Here is a 20,757-nt window from a genome sequence, read left to right as displayed (position 1 = left end):
GAGGCGCACGAACTGGTCGATTGAGGTCCTCCGTTCTTCTGACTTTCATGGATTACGAACCAGTTTTGCCAAGGGGCAATATTCCACTATAATCACTCAGGAAAACCACCACCACAAACAGTCAGGAAAAGCACCACCTACAAATAAGCCGAAATCAGCATTGAATCAAGCAACCGGAAATTTTCTATTTCACAGTGAATGAGTATCTTGTTGTATTTTCAGCTAGCAAATCAAATCGCACTTTCACAGTGAACACGCCCGCGCCCACATCATTCGAATCGAAGTGGTAAACAGTGATGCTGCAGAGTTCATTGAACTACTGGGAGTCTTCATCCTCATTAAGCCATGTTCAAAACTGCAAAAAATCTGGATATCTCACATTCTTATTACTACTATTCTGAGAATCTGACTACAAAGGGACATTTTCAGTTCCGTCCAGAGAAAAAACAAAGAAATCCATAGACAAGAGGTGGGGCAATTCATTGTCCAATCTCCTCACGTTAGAGCTGGACTGGTAGACGATGTTGGCACCCTGTCCAAATGCTCCAACTCAAATGATGCTGCTGTTCGGGCTAACACCGCTTTCAGCCGTGTAATACCCTGCATTAGAGACGACGCGCGCAGCTTCGAGCTCAAGGCACTCCTTGAGCAGCGCTACCACGTCGGTCATGGAGGGTCGCTCCTCTGGAGTTTGGGAGGTGCACTTGAGCGCGGTGTCCGTAACTTTCCAGACGCTGTTGACGTCGTGATCGCCGCACATGCGTGTATCCACAATGCCCTCAATGTTACCACTGACTAGGCGCCGCCTCACCCACAGGACGATGCCCGTCGGCTCAGGGTCATTCGGGATGTGTGGTTGACCTGTGACTATCTCTAGTAGTACTACGCCATAGCTGAACACATCAGTCTTATTGGTGAGCTGGTGTGTAGCTTGGTACCTAGAAAAGTATAGAAAGACATTACAAGGTCTAGTGTCCAAATTTCAGCAATCATTTTTTTTGATAAAAGGAATATATTAATATCGAAAGATACCAATTACATCCAGCCTCTGCAACAACGCAATACCCTAATGGCAGTACAGATGCACACAATCAAAAAAAGAAAAGAAAACTAAGAAACAAAAGTCTCGCTATAGCATCCTAGGCTTAGCAACAGCAATACAACCACCACCAAAACAACACCTGAAATACAGAATCTCCAAAAACGATGCCTCCAAGAAGGAAACGGTGCACCAGCGCCGTCATCACCCGACCAAAGATCTTAGGTTTTCACCCTGAAGATAATCCCCACTCTCAAAACAATGCCTCCAACAAGGTCATTTCCAGACACAATCAGTTAAGGCCAGACCTTAGGTTTTTATCCTGAAAGGTAGGACTCTGAACTACACCTGTGCTGCCGACCCCACTTCCATACGACTGTTGCGGAGTCCGGGACACCAAGCAAGTACTTCAACAACGCAGAGACTTGAACCTCCCTTAGCTAGTCCTCCTCTCCGACCTTCATATTATTCTCTTCATCTGAGTGCATCGTGGACCAAAATGTCACTTGATGCCAACACAGACCAGAGCTTCGCGCCGCTCCCTCCAAAACCAACCGGCCGGAATAAAAGCATGGGTGCCCACGACCGAATACCACCGATCCAGCAAACTCCAGGCAAAAAAGAACTGTTACATTCACCGGCGGCGCCTTCCGGAACTCAACACTCCTGCCAGATCGATAAGAGCAAACCTCATGTAAGTCTTCATCTTCGCCCAAGAGAGACCCTAGGACTGCCGCCTTTATTCAGGTCGGGCCCCCACGCCGGCGACCATCCCAGGCTGGCCACAACTGCCGCCGGAGACACCAAGCGCAGATCGCGTTGTCCGGAGACACCGCACACGCCCTAGGCATTGCCGCAGCCGAACGCCAGCCCACCACCGGCGACATCCGTCACCGGCTTCCACACCTCTCCATCTCGCCGCCGAGATGCGGTGACAGATCGAAAGACCCACCACCACCATCCGCATGCCGACCATCTCCGACGAAGAAGAGGGCCGCCTCCACTGTCGAACCCAAGGCTGCTGCCCCGGGCGACCTCGTGTCACGGGAGAAGCCTGAGATCACCTCCACACACCGGCGAGAGGCAGGGGGAGGCAAACAATGGCGCATAACAAGCCTGGCCGCCGCCCACCACCAGCCACCACCGGCGTGCCGCAGTGAAGAGCCGACGGGAGGTGGGGGGGGGGGGCAGCCCAGACCAAGGTTTGGCCGCCGCCACCCAGAACTCTCCACGTTCGGCCGGCCGCATCGTGCGTCGAGTGATCCTGGCCGCCGTCTCCAGCACGGCAACGAGAAGAGGCCGCCGCCACCGCCACCGCCACGCCCCGTGGTCTTTGCCCGGCGGCGCTACCAGCGGCGGCGACGAGAGGTGTTTAGGGTTCGGGAGGGGGCTGTGGGAGGGCTGCGGGATGGGTGCGAGCTACCAGTGATGACTCTAATTCCACTATGTTGAGACTTTCTAAAAACACCTTCATTGGAAATGAGGTTTGTAAGTATGTGAAGAAAATTCACATAAAATCATTTCGCCCCATTGACAAGAGGATTTCCTAATCACAGATGTACCTAATTCTCTATCCCTGGCCCACCCCGCCACCACCCCCTCCCCTGCTATGCCCACCGTGACGTTGCTGCCAGACGAAACCGACAGGCTAAGCCCAGGTGGAGAACAGAGGTGGCGGGTTATCCCCTTATGCGAGCAACTCCCCAAAGGAGTGCGATCTAGATTGGGGAGGCTCGGTTAGCACCTCGGCCAGCGTTGCTTCCCGGTGTTTCGCATTTCCGCTGCGCTCTCGCCGCCCATCTCGAAAGCACCTCACATAGCGGGCGGTATAGAGCACAGACTGCAATGGCTTACCGAGGGATAGTGGTGGTTGTAGGCGGCAGCTACTCCGTGGCAACTTGGTAGTCTGCAGCCAACAAGTGGTGGTGGTCTGGCAATGATCTGCTTGCTGCAACGTCACCCTTTGGTAGCACAGAAGTCCGGCACTTGGGTCGGCAGCCGTGGATCTTCAATGTTAGGGCATCACCGGCGATCCAAAGCAAAACGGACACAAAAGGCATCCGTTGGTGTCTTTTTGGACTGGGCATTGGACACAAAATTGGCCGCTTTGGCTAGTATGTTTATTTGGGTGTACAGGGTAGACCCAGCGGCCCGCCGCAAAAAAATTAGTGATAATTTTACTTGATAGGAAATAATTTACATAGGGCCGAAAAAACTAGAAATACAAAACCCTAGTCTAGTGGCGTGCCTCCACGACCGCCTTTAGAGACCGGCGGTGGTACGGGATGCACCCTCCACCTCGACAGGTGCTACGTGGAGTGTTTATGTCGGAGGCGTCAAGTCATGCTTGTTTCCGGCAGGTGCTACACAACACGTTTCAGTGGAGGCGGCATGCCTGCTGTCAGCAAGTGCTACGCACGATGGCTCCGGTGGAGCATGAAGTCATGTTTGTTGTAGCTTTTGTGTCGACTGAAAAAAGATGCCTCTAAATAGCTAGCCCACTATTTAAAACTTTGGTTAAAGCAATACACTTACTCTGGGGCAAGGTAACCAGGAGTTCCAACCACCCTTCCTGTGGACACATGGGTATCATAGTTACTACTGAAAGCCTTGAGTAGGCCAAAATCGGCAATCTTTGCCTCCAAGTTTGCATTCAGCAGGATGTTAGACGTCTTCACATCCCTGTGAATAAGGGGTGGACTGCACCCCTTGTGTAGATACTGAAGCCCTGCATGCATCGACATCATATCCTCGACCACATCCCCTTCTCAATATGTGATTATGTTACAACATGATTCAAAAACTAACCTTGCGCGGATTCCAATGCTATACGGAGTCTTTGCGTCCAGGTTAAACACCTTAGAGTGTTTTCTCTCGCTACAAATATCATGATATGAAAAGCACGCTCTCATTTTATTTTCAGTTGGTTCCTACCTCTACATATATAAATTAAATATTCATGAAGTTCGACTATTTGAGTACTTTGCATACCTCTAAGATGTTCATGTAGGGCTCCTTCAGACATGTACTCATATACAAGAGCCATGTACTCCCTGTCCTTGCAGTAGCCAATCAAGGAGACAAGATTCTTATGATGGATCTTAGCCAAGATCTGAGCCTGCACTAACCGAACAAGATCACTGCATTACCAAAATGGATCCAGAAACTTGTTCGTTAGGGAATCAGTTACACTTAAGTATTAAGTATATCTCACCTCTGCCAGGAATTCGGCTACACCTTGATCTGAAGATTCAGACCGCAGTTTCACAGCAACTTGGGTGCCATCTTCCAAGAAGCCATCGTAGACTTTCCCAAAACCTCCCTGGCCAATCACTCGTTGGAAACCGCTCGTTACGACCACTAGTTCGTTGTATGTGAACCGGCGATTGTTGATCTGCAGCGATGTGTGCATGCTACTCCTCCTGTTTCGCGGCATCAAATTTTTGCTTGTCGCTAATTTAGAAACCAAGCACCCAACCTAGTGTTAGTAAGCACTTCATACTGGCATTGGTGAGTACAAATTTTATTTTGCATAGTCTCTCACGTTGCTTTCTCCGCATGCACATGAGCAGTACTACTAAAAGCACAATCACCATCACTGCAACTATTGGAATAGTAACATAGATGGCAAGCATAGAACTTTTCTTCTTTTCTAGAATCTGACAAGAGTTGCCATCGCTGCAGATATTTGGATTGTTACCGTATCTAACAAAAGAAAGGATAAAGATGAGTAAATGGTATTAATCAATTTTGATTATTTGTATAATTTGAAAGTTCTGACTCTAAGAAAGTGGGGATGTTTATCATATACTAACCTAAGTATTAGAGAGCCATCTTGAATTCTCTTCAGAAGCCCAGAAGGAATTGATCCGCTGAGGTTATTCCCTGTCAAATCTCTGAAAGAAGGAAAGTAATTTTCCACGTCAAGCTAACTTATGTATGTGTTAAGAGAATTGATGTGAAAAATATCTCACGGATACTTACATAAGTGTGAGCGCAGACAACTGTGATAGGTTATTAGGAATTGTGCCCGTCAGATTATTGCGTGACAAATCCCTGCAAATCAGTAAAGTGTCAGACTAAAGGAAAGCAGTTATGAAGAATGGCTCACAATCATCTTTAACTTACAAGTATTGTAAACCTTTGAGACTGCCAAAGAAAGGCGACATGTTGCCACTGAGACCACTGGAAGATAGGTTCCTGAAACATAATGTACAACATCAGCTTAGAAGATTCAAGTTACCACTAGTGCTACTTTTAACGTCAAACGAAAAAGAATCATAAACATGTAACCCACAAGCCTGTTACAATTGCTGGGCTGGAAACAGCATAGCTGCAACCTAATCCTTTCCACGCGAAATTCTTGGGCAAGCAAGGATCCCCCATCCAGTCCTTCACCAGCTGGTACTTGTCTCTCACCGCCGTCATAGCAGAAACTGTTTGCAGCTCTCAGCAGCCGCAAAAGTTCTGTCAGATGAGATTCATATTTGCTTCATTTCTATTGTTCCTGAGGGCTCACTTACCATCTGAAGGGGCTGTGGTTATGCCGGTGGTACTCAAGACGGAGAAGACCTCAAGGGCATTGAGAATCGGCGGGAGCGTGGAGTTGGCGGTGGCGTTGAGTGAGACATTGTACTGGTGGAACTGGTGGTTGGGGTCGGTGTTGTAGGCGGCGTTGGTGTATAGGTATTGCGGAGTGAAGCCCCGTGGATCCCAGAATTCTCCGTTGACTGTGATGTAGAACTGCCGCACGGCATTGCCAGAGAGGATCTGTAGCTCCGACAGGTGCAAGACACAGATGTACCTGCATATGCAATTTTATTCAAGACGCGCTAATTAATTAATCAGTCCCCGTATGTGTTGATAAGGAAAAACATTCTGAGGCATCCATGTCGAGCAAGCTCATAACTGGGCCAGGTACTACGCTACTACTACAACATGTCTTGCAGTGCTGCAGACGGGCTGCACTTTGGCTGAAATCCCAGTGTTTACTCCCTCGGTTAACTCTGCTGAACCGGTGCTACAGCCGGGTAGCTCCGCCCCTCCAACGATGTATCTTAGCTAACACATGGCTCATGCACTCAATCAGAGGCTTAAATTAAAATTCCAAAACAATTAGTTTTAGGTACTTATAGTTATGGAACATTTTATATTGGTACAGAAGGAAGTAACTACCATCACAAGTTTGCCCTAGTCTGCGGTAATGGACGGATCGATTCTCCTTCGGTTCGATGATGGCCATCTTCTCAGGTGGATGGCGACTAAGCTCTAGTTTGGTAACAAAGTTTTTTTTAAAACTGAAGTATACCCAATACCATAGTATTTTATTGCCCTACAAAGCAATACTTCAGTTTTACTCCTTTCTCAACTCTAGAAAAAACAGGGTCGAGCCTTTTTATTGAATACTTAAAAATTCCATTGTCAGCGGGAGATTATGGCTACTGGCTGCAACCAACTCATGACGACGGTCGTTTAAAACTGCTATTTCCACGCTACTGGATGACGACATACTAGCAAAATTACAAATAGATAGCTTGGTGATTGTAATTGACTTGAATATTTTGAACTATGCAATAAATAAAACGGTTGTGTGCATCTATTGATACATAGGCCGGAGATCCCCTATATCGAAAAAAAACTTAAAAAATCCAATACTTGATTTTTAAAACCACAATAATTACTGGTTCCAGACACTTTAAAGTATTTAACAATAATTAATTTTAGAAACTGAAGTGTTCTATGAATAATCAAAATTAGTTTGATGCCAAACGGGGCCACGTTAATCGTGTTGTTAACAAAGTGGAGCACCTTCTAGTTAGGTCCTGAGATGTATAGTTATTGATTTGTTCTAGATAACTCCCTACAATTTCATTTATTTAGTGTTTTAGGCTTAGTCAAAGTCAAATTTTACAAAGTTTGAGAAAAAAAATTCAGTACTCATAATATCAAATGTATATAATATAAAAATATAATGTATGCATGGCAATTGCAATATACTACGTCTGTCCCGAATTAGATATCACAAATTCGTCTAGATTCATATCCATACATTAAGACGTGTCTATATTTGTGCATATAGATGAATCTGTGACAAACAATTTGAAACAGGTGGAAGTAATATATTTTACATTGTAGAAGTTCATATTTTTATCTTAAATATTTGATCAAAGTTTTGACATTGTCCAAATCTAAAATGAAAAGTAATTGCAAATGGAGGGAGTATGCTTCTAGGCTCCAGATTCTGTTCACCCAGAACAGTCGGTTTCCTAAAAGAACTACCATGCATCACCTATCATTGTACACCAAAAGGATTAGATAGGTCACCAAAAAATGAGATCGTTTTCAGGCCGTTTTCTTAATCAGGCGGGTTTTCATGCCAAATAGTTTTTAATTTGGTTCGCTTTATCTCCTGCCGAGAAATTAATATTGCCAACTAGGACTCAATCTCCGCGTCTTAAAATAAGTGCAGTATTTTTTTGTACATACGGTTGTATCTACACATTAAAATATGAGAAAATCTCCAATCTAGTTTATGAAGTTGCCCTAGGTGTGCACATTGGTCAAGAACTTGCAAATTGTGAATTGTGGGTCAAGAAGTTGCCGGTGCGAGTGTTTTGGTAACACGGTCATTGCTAGTTTGTTGACGTTGCCAATTGAATTTTTGCAAGTTGCCTCATAAAAAGTCAAAATAAGGGCTAGAAAAATAGAAAAAACAAAATTTCAAGAGACAATTTATAAAAAGAAACAATTGGCAACATCAGTAAATTAACGGTCGCCGTGACGAAGTAACCAAAAACACTCACGCGGGGCAACTTGATGATCCAGAGAATTCATGATTTGCATGTTTGTGACCAAAACACACATCTAGGGGAACTTTCTCATAGACTAAATTGGGGTTTTTCTCTTAAAATATATATCTAGACACATAATGACGACACTAATTTTGAACGGAGGTAGAAGGATACTAAGAATTATAATATTCGTAAAGAACTGATGCGGTGCTTATGAAGGAGAAAGTCATCTATTCGAATTGGTATTTCGGCAATTTGTTGGTCGATTTGGACTAGCCGGAATGATATTATCTTTAATAAACAAAAAGGCACAAATTTTTTGCAGGTTATCCTTCGTGCGGCGCATTGGCTACAACTATGGGCATGTTTGCTCCCGGTGGACCAGCGGGATACCATGGTTACTGGATGCAACCGGCTCCTGGAGGTCACTCAGGACTGCTATTTCCAGGCTACTGGATGGCGACACATTAGCAGAATTCTAGATGGATAGTTCTTTGTATACCTTCCATCGGCACTTGTTCTGTTTCGATATTTTAGTTTTCTCCGGTTACCAGACTTTCGTTATGTAATAAGTACTACACTGTGACGTTTTTATTTAATAAATGGCTGTGTGCATCGATTGATGCAGAGGCCGGGGCTATGCTCCCATATCTAAAAAAAATGAAGGAGAAAGTCATCTAAGCACAGAGTCACTTGGATATGAGTGACACTTTTTTTTCCTGAAGGAATCTCCTACACGCAACCATCTTTAATTACTGGAGTATGAGACGTACCCTGGCGATGGATCGTTGACGTTGGGTTGAGCATCCCAAGAGAACTCGATGGGGCTTGTGGCGTTGATGGGTGTGATGGCGGTCTGCATCACGGCGGACGGCGCTTCGAAGCTGTCAGCGTTCATGTTCTGGACCTTCTTCGTCGTCGAGATCTCCGACCACTCCGTCGGCTTGCTCAGCGGCATCCATATACGGTCATGCGGATCGTCAGGAAACCGGACGACCACGCCGTCTGACGGGCCAAAGTTAACCCTGGAGACAAGGACCAGGCCCTGCGTCGCGTTGGCCATCGGGTAGAGCCCGTCCTTAAAGGGCCTCAGGCTCAGGCTGGAGATGAACGGCGTCCCGGAGCCGGTGTTCACGAGGCAGACCTGCGCGGAGTCGCCGGGAACCACGGCGATGATCTCATAGATTTCTGGCGTGATGGCATCGGAGATGTTCACCTTTGTCCAGTAGTTGACACCTAGGTGGAGGTCGAACATTGGTGCTCTGTTGAGGTCGTCGTAGTTGCCGTACATGAACGTGGCCCGGACGAGGTACTTGAGCCCGGCCACGAGGGACCGGAGCGTGTAGCAATTCCGGGCGCCAACGGCGAAGCTGCGAACGTTGTGCCAGCTCCTCCCCATGGACGGCGTGATATACTCGGCCGACATGTTGTGGTTTGTGCCGGAGTTGATGAAGCCGGCGTCGGAGGTGAAACGCAGCTTGGTGGCGTTGTCGACGTACCCAGCGGCATTCTCCGGTAGGCCGCAGTCGATGCTTACGAAACCTATATTGTATGTCCGCGCCTAATGACATATATGCAGGTAGTGCCATGAAAATATGAAGGCATGTAGTAGGATATGCTCACCTAAGTTATCGAGCTGGCCATGGACTTGAACAACGCCGCCGCCGGCAGCGAGGACGAGCAGGAGCAACAACAGCCACTGGGCAGCCATTTCTCTTCCTCTCGGCAGTCGTCTCTTCTTCGCGCATGTGCCAGCTGCTACACCCTAGCTACACTACTATACTCACTAGTAGTAACAACTTGCCACATTATTAATTACCATGCTAAACAGTTCATGTACTATACGTAAAGGAACGTCAATATTTGCACCGATCGCCGGGGCAAATCACGTGGGAGATAGGTTGACCTATTATGCCATTGAGTCAACGTCTTGGCTGGCACCGTGGATGCCCCAAGCATCAAATGGTGGAATTCTGACTTTTTCTTGTGCAACTATGCAGAAAATTCATTTTTTAAGAATATGAATGACATACCTATCTTTTTTGCCAATAGTTCCACGGTCTATCTCCTAAAGAGCAATTGACCATGCCATAACCGGCTGGAACCAAACCCAATAATAATAATCATCAACAATATAAACAGTTTAAGGACGACTCCTTTCCCCTCTCCCCTTTGTCTCTCAACATCTCTCTCGTTGTGAGTCCTCCTGGTCGCACCATCTCTTCTTCCCCCTCTTCTCTGATGGCCTTGCTGGATGCCCTCTGTGCATAGGAGTAGTTGTAGGTTGTTTACCAAGGTGCAGACTGGTGCTATATGCCATTAGATCAGAGCAGTCTATTTGTTCAGCCAGATCTGGTGTTGGCTAGGGTTCCTCGTCATCGTTCTCCTCACTAGTAGGAAAACATCTACTAGTGGCGCACTTGTTTTGGGCATCAGTTTCGCACCTGTGGTGTGACACTACTAGCACGCCACTGGTAGCAGTTAGTAATGGCGCACCCATGGTGCCCCCACTGGTATGTGGCCCTACCTATATTTTTGGTGCCACTACTATATTTTTCGCCGGAGAAGAGGAGGAAGGAGAGAAGGGAGGAGAGGAGGAAGGTGGAAGGAGGAAGGAGAGAAGAGGACCGGATGAAGGAGGAGGAAGGAATAAGGGAGGAGGAGGGGTTCTAGTCGGCGGAAGTGCTGGCCGGAGGAGGAGGGGTGTCAGCCGGTGGAGAAGATGGCCGGAGGAGGTAAGCTTGCCGGCAGAGGAGATGGCCGGACTAGGTTGCCTCTTGCTGCAGATGGATGAAGAGAAGTGAGGGAGGATGGAGGAGAGAAGGAAGGAGGCAAGATAAGTGATGTGCGGCTGAAAGAGAGGGAACAACCTCGACCAATCAGAACACATGAACAAGAAGCACATAGATCGTGTGTTTGTTTACACACGTCTGGAGCCACGGGATCATGCAGCCGGATTTGGGGCTGTCCAACATAGGGTGCAATTTTTTTAAAAAAAAATTTCTAAAATCTTGAAGCTGAAAAAACTCCTATTTCCTTTTTGATCTTGAGGAATATGCAAAATCACTAAACAGTCATGGGCATTTGAAATCGGATGTAAAATTTTCCGTCGATACATTTTGATATAAGAGAACTTTTTCATCGAAGGTCGTATGCAACCAGAGAAAGCCGTTTTATCGAATCATGCCGCCATTTTGGAAAAAAAATCAAAATTCATGTGTGTTGATTTTCCTAACAACTAGAGAACATAACACATAGCCAGCTAAAACAATTTTTTTCCTTTTTCTTTTTTTAAAAAACAGAAAAGACGATCCACATACGGGGAGGGGGGGGGCGGAGGCGCCACTACTAAACCCTGCCCTGGAACATCCCTAACCTGATGCAGTGTGTGCCACTAATACCTATATTGGCGCTAGCTATTTCCTAGTAGTGCCTGCTCAAGAGCCTGGAGCTGAAAGAAAGGAAGAAGGGCACTATTTTCTTCAGCAAATTAAGCCGCGGCTCATTGCCACCTCTCCATGTGAAACCGAAGTACTGTCAAATTTCTTCTTGATGGCCGCTATGGCGAGGAGAAGAGGAAAAGCAGTGTGTCGATCTGCACATCTGCAAGGTGCCACGGAAGATCTTTCCTACGGTTCAGAGAGAAGCATGCGGTGTCCATGCTTGCCACCGAGATCTGTGACCGAAGGTGCCATGGAAGTGTTGAATGCTTTATTATCTCTTTCATGTTTATTTTGGCTTCACACCATGACTAGCATCCATAATGTGCTAGTCCCGAATATTGCAAAAAGAGCAGGCAAGCGGGTGCCCAGCCCACTAAAATATAAATTAAATGCATAATCAAAATCTCCTAACACTATGTACTTGAGTAATCATGAACTTAGCTTGTTCAAACAAAGGAGAAGAGGAACTTTATTGTTCTCTCTATGGGAGCCACTCTTCAAGTCATTAAACATGAAAGGATGATAGATCATTTGATATCATTTGTTGACATAGACATGCATACCTCTCAAAATATGTTTTCAACACCTCTCTATTGTATTCAAAATAAATAAAAGCTTTAGCACATGAGTAATCTTGCTTCCCTCTGCGCAGGGTCTTTCTTTTATTTTTATGTTGAGTCTTCATCTTCTAACTTTATGCACCAATTAAGAGAGCATAGTTGTCATTCTGAGTATAATATTGCATGGTCATAAAATTTATTATCGATTGATTCATGATTATGTTATTACTTGTTCTCAAACTACTTGTATCTAGTCACCCTTTGAACTTTAAAGGTGTCTGGGCATTTATGTTTTTCTATTCCATAAAGGACAAGCTGAATACCACTTTGCTATGTTTTCTCTATGCTAAAAAATAAACAGTTGATTTCAGTGCATTATTATTCATGATCTTTTGTTTGAGTTACCTTTCATGTTGTAACATAGTTGCTAAGTTCTATTGTTAGAATTATATCTATCATGCCTATGTTTAGAGTACTTTGATCCCAGCTCACAATGCTTTTACAATAACTTGATCAAGGTTGTGTTGACTGCATGACACCTCAAAAATCATTTTTGTTATCACTTACCTACTCGAGGACGAGCAGGAGTTAAGCTTGGAAATGCTGATACGTTGCAAACGTATCTATACTTTTTTATTCTCCATGCTTATTTTACACCAATTTCTATATATTTTGTTTACACTTCGTGGCACTTTTATGCATTTCTGGAACTAACCAATTTACAAGATGCCACAGTGCCAGTTCCTGTTAACTGTTGTTTCATATTTCAGAAAAGTTGTACATCAAATATTCTCGGAATTGGATGAAACAAAAACAAAAGTTCCTACTTTACTGTAACGAAGACGAAGTCCAGAGGAGAGACGGAGACGAGCCAGGAGGCGGCCACGCCATGCCTAGGCGCGGGCCACCCTGGCCACGCCTAGCGGTGGTGTGGCCCCCTCGGGCGCCCACCGACCTCGCCCTTCCGCCTATAAATTCACATGTTCGGGAAAATCTAAATACCCGAGCCTCCATCAACAAAAAGTTCCGTCACCGCCGCCATCGTCGGCCCTAGCTCGGGAGGGTTCTGAAGCTGTTCTCGGCACCCTGCCGGAGAGGGAGATCATCACCGGAGGCCTCTACATCGCCATGCCCGCCTCCGAAGTGATGCGTGTGTAGTTCATCTCTAGACTAGGGGTCCACAACTCATTCTTGGCTTCGCGAGTGACGACAGCCAATCACAGAGAGAGTGAGGGGGAGAGGGTAATGGGGAGAGACTATAGGAGCTATAGGCAAAGCTCACGTCGTTTGATGCAAGCAAAGCATATAGATAGGTTGAAAGATGGTAGAGTTTGAGAGCAGAGACTGTATTTCCACAAGTAACAAATAAGTAATTGGTCATTTGCTTTCTATGCATATGGCTGTAGGGATTCGTAGCACTGAAAACAAAAAAATTCCTACCACAAGAACGAATAACAAGCCAAGATCTAATCTAGTAGATGGTAGCAACGAGGTGAAGGTCAACATACCCTCGAAGAACGCTAAGCGTTAACGAGATAAATCTCGTGCTGTATGTTGTCGATCACTTGCCGCTTTCAAAAGCACGTAGAAGATCTGGACGGTGCCACAGTCGGGCAGCACCTCCGTACTCGGTCACACGTACGGTGTCGATGAAAACGTCCTCCTCCCCGTTCCAGCGGACAGCGGATGTAGTAGATCCTCCTCGGAATCCCACCCAACATGACGGCATGGTGACGGTGGTGGTGGAGATCTCCAGCAGGGCTTCGCCGTAAGCACCGCGGGAGAAATAGGAGGAGAGAGTAGCTAGGGTTTGGCAGAGAGGGGGGCTTGGGGCGCCGGCCTGGGAGCCCCTTGGTGGTCGGCCAAGTGGTGACATGCCACTCCCCTCTTCTGCACTTTAAATAGGTGGAAATCCCTAGGGTTTACCCCCAAAACCACATTGGAGTCCAACTCCAAAACTTATCAAAATTGGGAAACCTAGACAAGGTGGGATTCCTCCCCTTCATTGTCGTGTGGCCGGCCACCTTGGTGGAGTCCACCATGGACTCCACCTTCCCACTTGGTGGGTTGGCTAGGCTAGTGGAGTCCCTCTTCCATAGTGATATATTCCGGATGATTCTAGAACCTTCTACAACCTTCCATAAATTCACCGGACCACTCCCAAACTTGGAATGTGACTTTCCATATATGAATCTTATTCTCCGGAACTCCTCGTGATGTCCTGGATCCCAAATGAGACTCTAAACAATATTCGAACTCCATTTCATATTCCATATCTACTTAAAACAACATAGAACATTAAATGTGTCACCCTAAGGTTCTTGAACTACGCAAACATGATCAAGATACTTCTCCGATCAATAACCAATAGTGGGACCTGGAGATCCATAATGGCTCCCACATATTCAACGATGACTTCGTGATCGAATAAATAATTTACATACGATACTGATTCCCTTTGTTGCGCGATATTTTACGTATCCGAAGTTTGATCATTGGTATCTCTATACCTAGTTCAACCTCGTTACCGATAAGTACTCTTTACTCGTACCATTATTTGACATCCCTTATGAGCCAGTCTTGCAAGCTAATTGGATGAAATTCCACAGAGAGGGCCCAGAGTATATCTATCCGTAATTTGGATGGACAAATCCCACTATTGATCCACTTGCTTCAACCTATACTTTCCGAACACTTAATGCCACCTTTATAACAACCCATTTACAAAGTAGTGTTTGGTGTCATCAAAGCATCCATCTGGTGTAGGTGATTAACATGATCTCATGGTCGAAGGATTAGGTTACTATGTATCTTAAAGCTTTAAGCACAACGAACTTAATGACTTGATCATATGCTACGCTTACTATGAGTGTATGTCCATCAAACCATTCATCTAATGATATGATCTTGTTATTAATAATATCCAATGTTCATGATCAGGAAACCATGATCATCTATTAATCAAAAAATTAGTTTTAACAAGAGACTTACTAGGGACTCCTTTATGTTTACAAAACTCACAAGTATTAATGTTTCCGGTTAATACAATTATAGCATGGGATGTAAACATTTATCATGAACACTAAGATATAACAATAAACACTTTTATTATTGCCTCTTCGACATAACTCCAACAATGGCATCCACCGGCGATGTGCCATCCAGCTACTGACTCAAATAGCCGTCATGCAGACTCTTCGAGGTCTGGTGCCGGTCTTGTGTTGGTTCCATCTCATCTTCTTCCTCCTGGCCAGCGAGGAAAGGGGAGAGTCTTCTACATCTCTACTCATACAATCATCGTTTGCCCATTTCCAGGTGGTGTTATCTCCAGCGATGACGCGGGTGTCTGGGGCGTCGAGCTCATGTGCATCAACGGTGGAGAAGGACCCTATGGAATTCAACACCTATTTTGCAGGGTCTTCTCTATAAAATTAGTGGACCCTATTGTAATTTTGTTATTCAGGCGTCCTTTATGTGTTAATTTTTTTATTTTAGCGAACATAAATCAACAAAAGTGGGTCTTAAGTTATTTTAATATTATAGATCTATATTTTTTATATAAATAATTTTTTAGATTCAAATGTGCAATCAGGATTAAATTAGAGGAGCCGTGGCGAAGCACGGGCATTCAACTAGTGTCAATAAAGGTATGCCTATATTGGCAGAGCTAGAGGCTGGATTAGGAAGATCATTTCACGTTAATTGGGTATGGAAAGTAAAGGAATTGACAATAAGAAATTTACTATTAAATTCCCATAAATGTAATGTGATAGGGCAAAGGTGTCCGATCTTTCGATGAGAGTATGATAACGTCGATTTGTTGGTGGAGTTCATGCTTGACGATCCGACTACACGTGCAAAGCTCGTGCGCCAATGCAATCGCTAGGACAATCTCCGGGAGTTACTGATCTTGCGGATGCACGATCAGCCTGACCAGCGAGGGTCTTAATTCCTACCTGAAATCGAGAACAAGTAAGAACTAATGATGCAATCAGAATATTGCGGATATAGATTTTTTTCGATAAAGGAGCATTGCCCCAGCCTCTGCATCAATAGATGCACACGGCTTGCTTTATTAAGGAAAGTATCAAGTCACCAACAATTCATCATCCCTTATTACAATCATGGAAAAGCTACGGTCGATACATGAATCAACCAACTGAAAATATGGCACTCAGAAAAGCTAAACATTTGCTATTCTATTAAGATGCCGCCACCCAGTAGCCTGGAAAAAGAAGTCCTGAGCAACCGCTAGCATCCGGTTGCATCCAATAACCATAGCCTCCCGCTGCTCCATCGGGAAGAGGAAAACCCATTGTTAAATTGAATGAGCAGCTCGCCGGATAACCTGCAAAAAATTAGTTCCAATTTGTTTGTTAAAGATAATATCATTTCTAGTTCTCCAAACAGCCCAACAAATGGCTGACACTCCAATTCTTATTTTTTGTTTGTCATCTTTCTTGACACCATTCAGCCATTTACCAAACATATTAGTAATATTAGCTGGTGGTGGAATGTTATATGTAAAGTAAATCATTCGCCATATTATCTTCGCAAAAGGAAAATGAATAAACAAATGATTAACAGTTTCCGTGGAATCACAAAAACAACATTTTTGACATCCTTTCCACTTACGTTTGGCTAGATTATCCTTAGTTAAAAGCACCTTATTACTCACGAACCACATAAAAAATTTAATTTTCAAAGGAACCTTTAACTTCCATAAATATTTACGAAGATAAATCGCATGCCCATTCATCAAATCAAGATACATAGACTTAACAGAAAACAACCCCGACTCTGTAAGCTTCCAAATAAACTTATCAGATTCAGATGTTAGATTAATAGTAATAAGTCATTGACATAGATGTAACCATTGTAACCATTTATTATCATTAAATCCTCTTCTAAAAGAGATGTTGATAGGTACAGTTGCCAGCACAGTTGAGACTAACACATTCTTATGTTGAACAATATTACATAAAGCTGGATATTGATGAGACAAAGGAGTATCCCCCATCCATATATCCTCCCAAAACCTAACTGATGTTCCATTCCCCACTTTGAAAAAACCCCTCTTGAAGAAATCATCTTTAACATGCATAAGACCCTTCCAGAAGGGTGAATCAGTCGGTTTAACCTCAACTTGTGCCAACGTTTTATTTTTAAGGTATTTATTACATAAGAGCTGCTGCCACATACCCTTCTCTGAGAGAAGTTTAAACAGCCATTTGCTCAGCAAACATTTGTTTTTCAATTCCAATACCTCAATTCCCAACCCACCTTGATCTTTCGGTCTACACAAAATATTCCACTTAAATAATCTGTATTTCCTCTTGTGCTCATCGGATTGCCAAAAAAAGTTTGATCTATAATAATCTAACCTCTTTCTCACCCCAACTGGTATTTCCAAGAATGATAACATAAACATAGGAAGACTAGTAAGGAACGAATTAATAAGGACCAACCTATCACCATACGACAACATTTTACTTCGCCAACATCCTAATTTGGAAGCAAACCTGTTTTCAATAGGATTCCACTCCGCATTCCTCAGTGTTCTATGATGTACCGGGATCCCCAAGTATTTTAAAGGTAAGGTTCCAGATTCGCACCCAAAAATATTTCTATATTGGTCTTCCATATCCTTTGCCTTACCAAAACAAAAAATTTCACTGTTATGAAAATTTATCTTTAACCACGAAAGTTGTTCAAAGATGCATAGGATTAATTTCATATTAACCGCCTTATCAATATCATGTTCCAAGAACAAAATTGTATCGTCCACATATTGTAAAATAGAGATACCCCCATCAATCAAATGAGGCAACAAACTCCCTACTTTACCATCATCCTTAGCCCTCGCAATAAGAATCGCTAACATATCAGCGACAATGTTAAACAGGATTGGAGACAAAGGGTCCCCTTGTCGTAATCCTTTCCTTGTTTGAAAATTATGCCCAATAACATCGTTCACTCTTATACCAACACTCCCTCCTTGCACAAATTGTTTTATTCTATCACACCAAATAGGATCAAAACCTTTCATGCGAAGAACTTGCTGCAAAAAGGGCCATTTAACCTTATCATATGCCTTTTCAAAATCAATCTTAAAAAGGACTCCATCGAGTTTCTTCCTATGCATCTCGTGAATTGTCTCATGAAGAACAACCACTCCTTCAAGAATGTGTCTCCCAGGAATAAAAGCCGTCTGAGATGGTCGAATTACTTTAATTGCTACTTCAGAAATTCGGTTTGTTGCCACTTCAGTAAAGATCTTAAAACTCACATTAAGCAAGCATATTGGCCTATATTGTTGTATCTGTGTGGCATTTTCCTTTTTAGGCAACAAAGTAATCACCCCAAAATTTAATTTATACAATGGCAACTCCCCTCTCTGGAAACTCTCAAATAGAGCCATCAGATCACATTTAATAACTCCCCAAAAGTATTGGTAGAATTCCGCAGGGAACCCATCTGGTCCAGGTGATTTATTATGTTCCATTTGAAATATAGCATTGTAAACCTCCTCCATTGAGAAGTTTGCAATAAACACTCTATTCTCATCCGCTGATAATTGCGGAATATCTGCTATTCTATCCTCATCCAACACAACCGAACTAGGTTCTAGGTTCCCAAATAATTTTTTATAATATTCTGAAATATAAACCCTTAGATTATCATCTCCGACAATTGTACCATCATCTTGCTCAAGTTGGTATATCTTTTTTTTCGATTTTTACCATTTGCTATTAGATGAAAATATTTAGTATTATCTCCCCCTTCCTGAATGTATTTTACCTTAGCTCGTTGCGCCCACTTAATCTCTTCGTCACGTCGTAGTTTATTTAATTGCTCATTCACGCGTTTTAACTCAATACGCTCTACCAAAGATAACGGCATAGTTTCCGCTTTAATATCCAACGTGTCAATAATGATTAATAACCGTTCCTTCTCCCTCTTATATTTGCCACTTAAATTCTTTGCCCAACCTCGTAGGAATCTACGCAAATGCTTAATCTTATTCTGCCAAGTTTGAATCGGAGTTTTTCCAAGAGGACCCGCTTCCCATTCACGTGCAATGAGATCATAGAACCCCTCTTGTTCTAACCAAGCCAATTCGAAAGAGAACCGCGGTTTTTTTTTCCTATATGTGCCTGAATCCCCGCATCAATCAACAATGGAGTATGGTCAGATCCAGAGCGCGACAAAGCCCAAACCGTAACCAAAGGAAATTTTGCTTCCCATTCCACACTTGCTAACACCCTGTCTAGTTTTTCATATGTAGGGGTTTCTCTTCTACTCGCCCATGTATATTGGCGACCAGACAAGCTTTATTGAACAAGGTGGGATTCCGAATAGTCGGTCTTGTTCTAGGCGTTGGCCTCAAAAGAAGTACACAAGAGTTGCAGCAATGGCTAACTTTTAGTCTAATCACTAGTAGAAACAAGGGCTTTCGTTTTTTGCCCCAGATGGCTTTTTCACCGGATTTGGCACGAACCGGTGCTAAAGGGGGTCATTAGCACCGGTTCGTGGGGAGCAGCCGGTCGAGGGACCTTTTGCACCGGTTCGTGTTACGAACCGGTGCAAATGAGCCATCTTTTGCACAGGTTCGTAACACAAACCGGTGCAAAAGGTTCGTCGCCAGGCACGTGTCAGCCGAGGAACCTTTTGCACCGGTTCGTGTTACGAACCGGTGCAAATGAGCCATCTTTTGCACAGGTTCGTAACACAAACCGGTGCAAAAGGTTCGTCGCCAGGCACGTGTCAGCCGAGGAACCTTTTGCACCGGTTCGTGTTACGAACCGGTGCAAAAGATAGCTCATTTGCACCGGTTCGTAACACGTACCGGTGCAAAAGGTCCCCAGCCCTATATCAGCTCATGCCACCTCCAACCAGCCAACTCACACTTCATTTTTTCTAGGAGAAAGGTGTGTGTGTTGAGTGCTACCTTGTATTTCTTTGGCATGCACACAAGGTGCTCGATGAAATGTCTGAGAGAATGATGCCGCTTGATTTTACACAAAACAAAAATGAGATGAGGTGTCGGGGCGACACTTAAGCTTTCTCCTCTTTCTTTCCCTCCTCAATCAAGGTTAAACAACTTTACCCTTTCATTTGTACGGTGCTAATATCCACTATATGATGTTTTGCAATTGTTTTTTGATAAACTTAATTATTTGATGTAGATGAATCGGCGGCAATGGATGTACGTTGACCGACGTCTACCCGAGTTCACTTCGGGCCTGAAAGAATTTATCCGTGTGGCTGAGGAAAACCCACAGAAGGATGGTTATATATGTTGTCCATGTGTTGATTGCCGGAACTTAAAGCAATACCCGAATGGCAAGAAATTCACTCGCACTTCGCTTTGGAAAGGTTTCATGCCCAGCTATAATTGTTGGACCAAGCATGGAGAAAGAGGGGTTATGATGGAAGACGACGACGAAGAAGAAGAGGATGATGATATGTACCCTAACTACGGTGATACTGCAACAGGGCATGATGAAGATGAGGAGGCAGGTGGAGGTGATCAAGATGAAGAGGCATCAGATGAGCCCGTTGATGATGATCTTCGTCGGGCCATCGTTGATGCACATAGAGATGCAGAAACTGAAAATGAGAAGCGAAAGTTAAAGGGCATGTTAGATGATCACAAAAAGAAGTTATACCCAAATTGCGAAGATGGCAACACAAAGCTCGGTGCCACACTGGAGTTGCTGCAATGGAAGGCAGAGGCTGGTATATGTGACAAGCCATTTGAGAAGTTACTGAAAATAATGAAGAGGAGGTTTCCAAAGGATAACGAATTGCCTGACAGTACGTACGAAGCAAAGAAGGTTCTCTGCCCTCTAGGATTAGAGGTGCTGAAGATACATGCATGCATTAATGACTGCATCCTCTACCGCGCCGAGTACGAAAAT

General features: G+C 44.1%; 1 protein-coding gene across 1 annotated transcript; it reads right to left on the bottom strand.

Moving 5' to 3' along the window:
* Positions 1-92: 92 nt before the first annotated feature.
* Positions 93-9,541, bottom strand: LOC124648028 (putative leucine-rich repeat receptor-like protein kinase At2g19210). Its single transcript, XM_047187860.1, has 15 exons — positions 9,454-9,541; positions 8,604-9,372; positions 5,563-5,843; positions 5,337-5,475; positions 5,168-5,239; positions 5,024-5,095; positions 4,855-4,935; positions 4,584-4,744; positions 4,254-4,492; positions 4,031-4,157; positions 3,848-3,916; positions 3,575-3,767; positions 600-938; positions 242-299; positions 93-137 (listed from the first exon to the last, which is right to left on the bottom strand). The coding sequence occupies exons 1-15, from the start codon at positions 9,539-9,541 to the stop codon at positions 93-95; spliced, it is 2,733 nt and encodes a 910-aa protein (XP_047043816.1).
* Positions 9,542-20,757: the final 11,216 nt, after the last annotated feature.

Source organism: Lolium rigidum, chromosome 4 (assembly GCF_022539505.1).
Source record: "Lolium rigidum isolate FL_2022 chromosome 4, APGP_CSIRO_Lrig_0.1, whole genome shotgun sequence".
NCBI lineage: Eukaryota > Viridiplantae > Streptophyta > Magnoliopsida > Poales > Poaceae > Lolium > Lolium rigidum.
The sequence above is the reverse complement of the archived record's forward strand: the minus strand, read 5'-3'. Positions and strand labels throughout refer to the sequence as shown.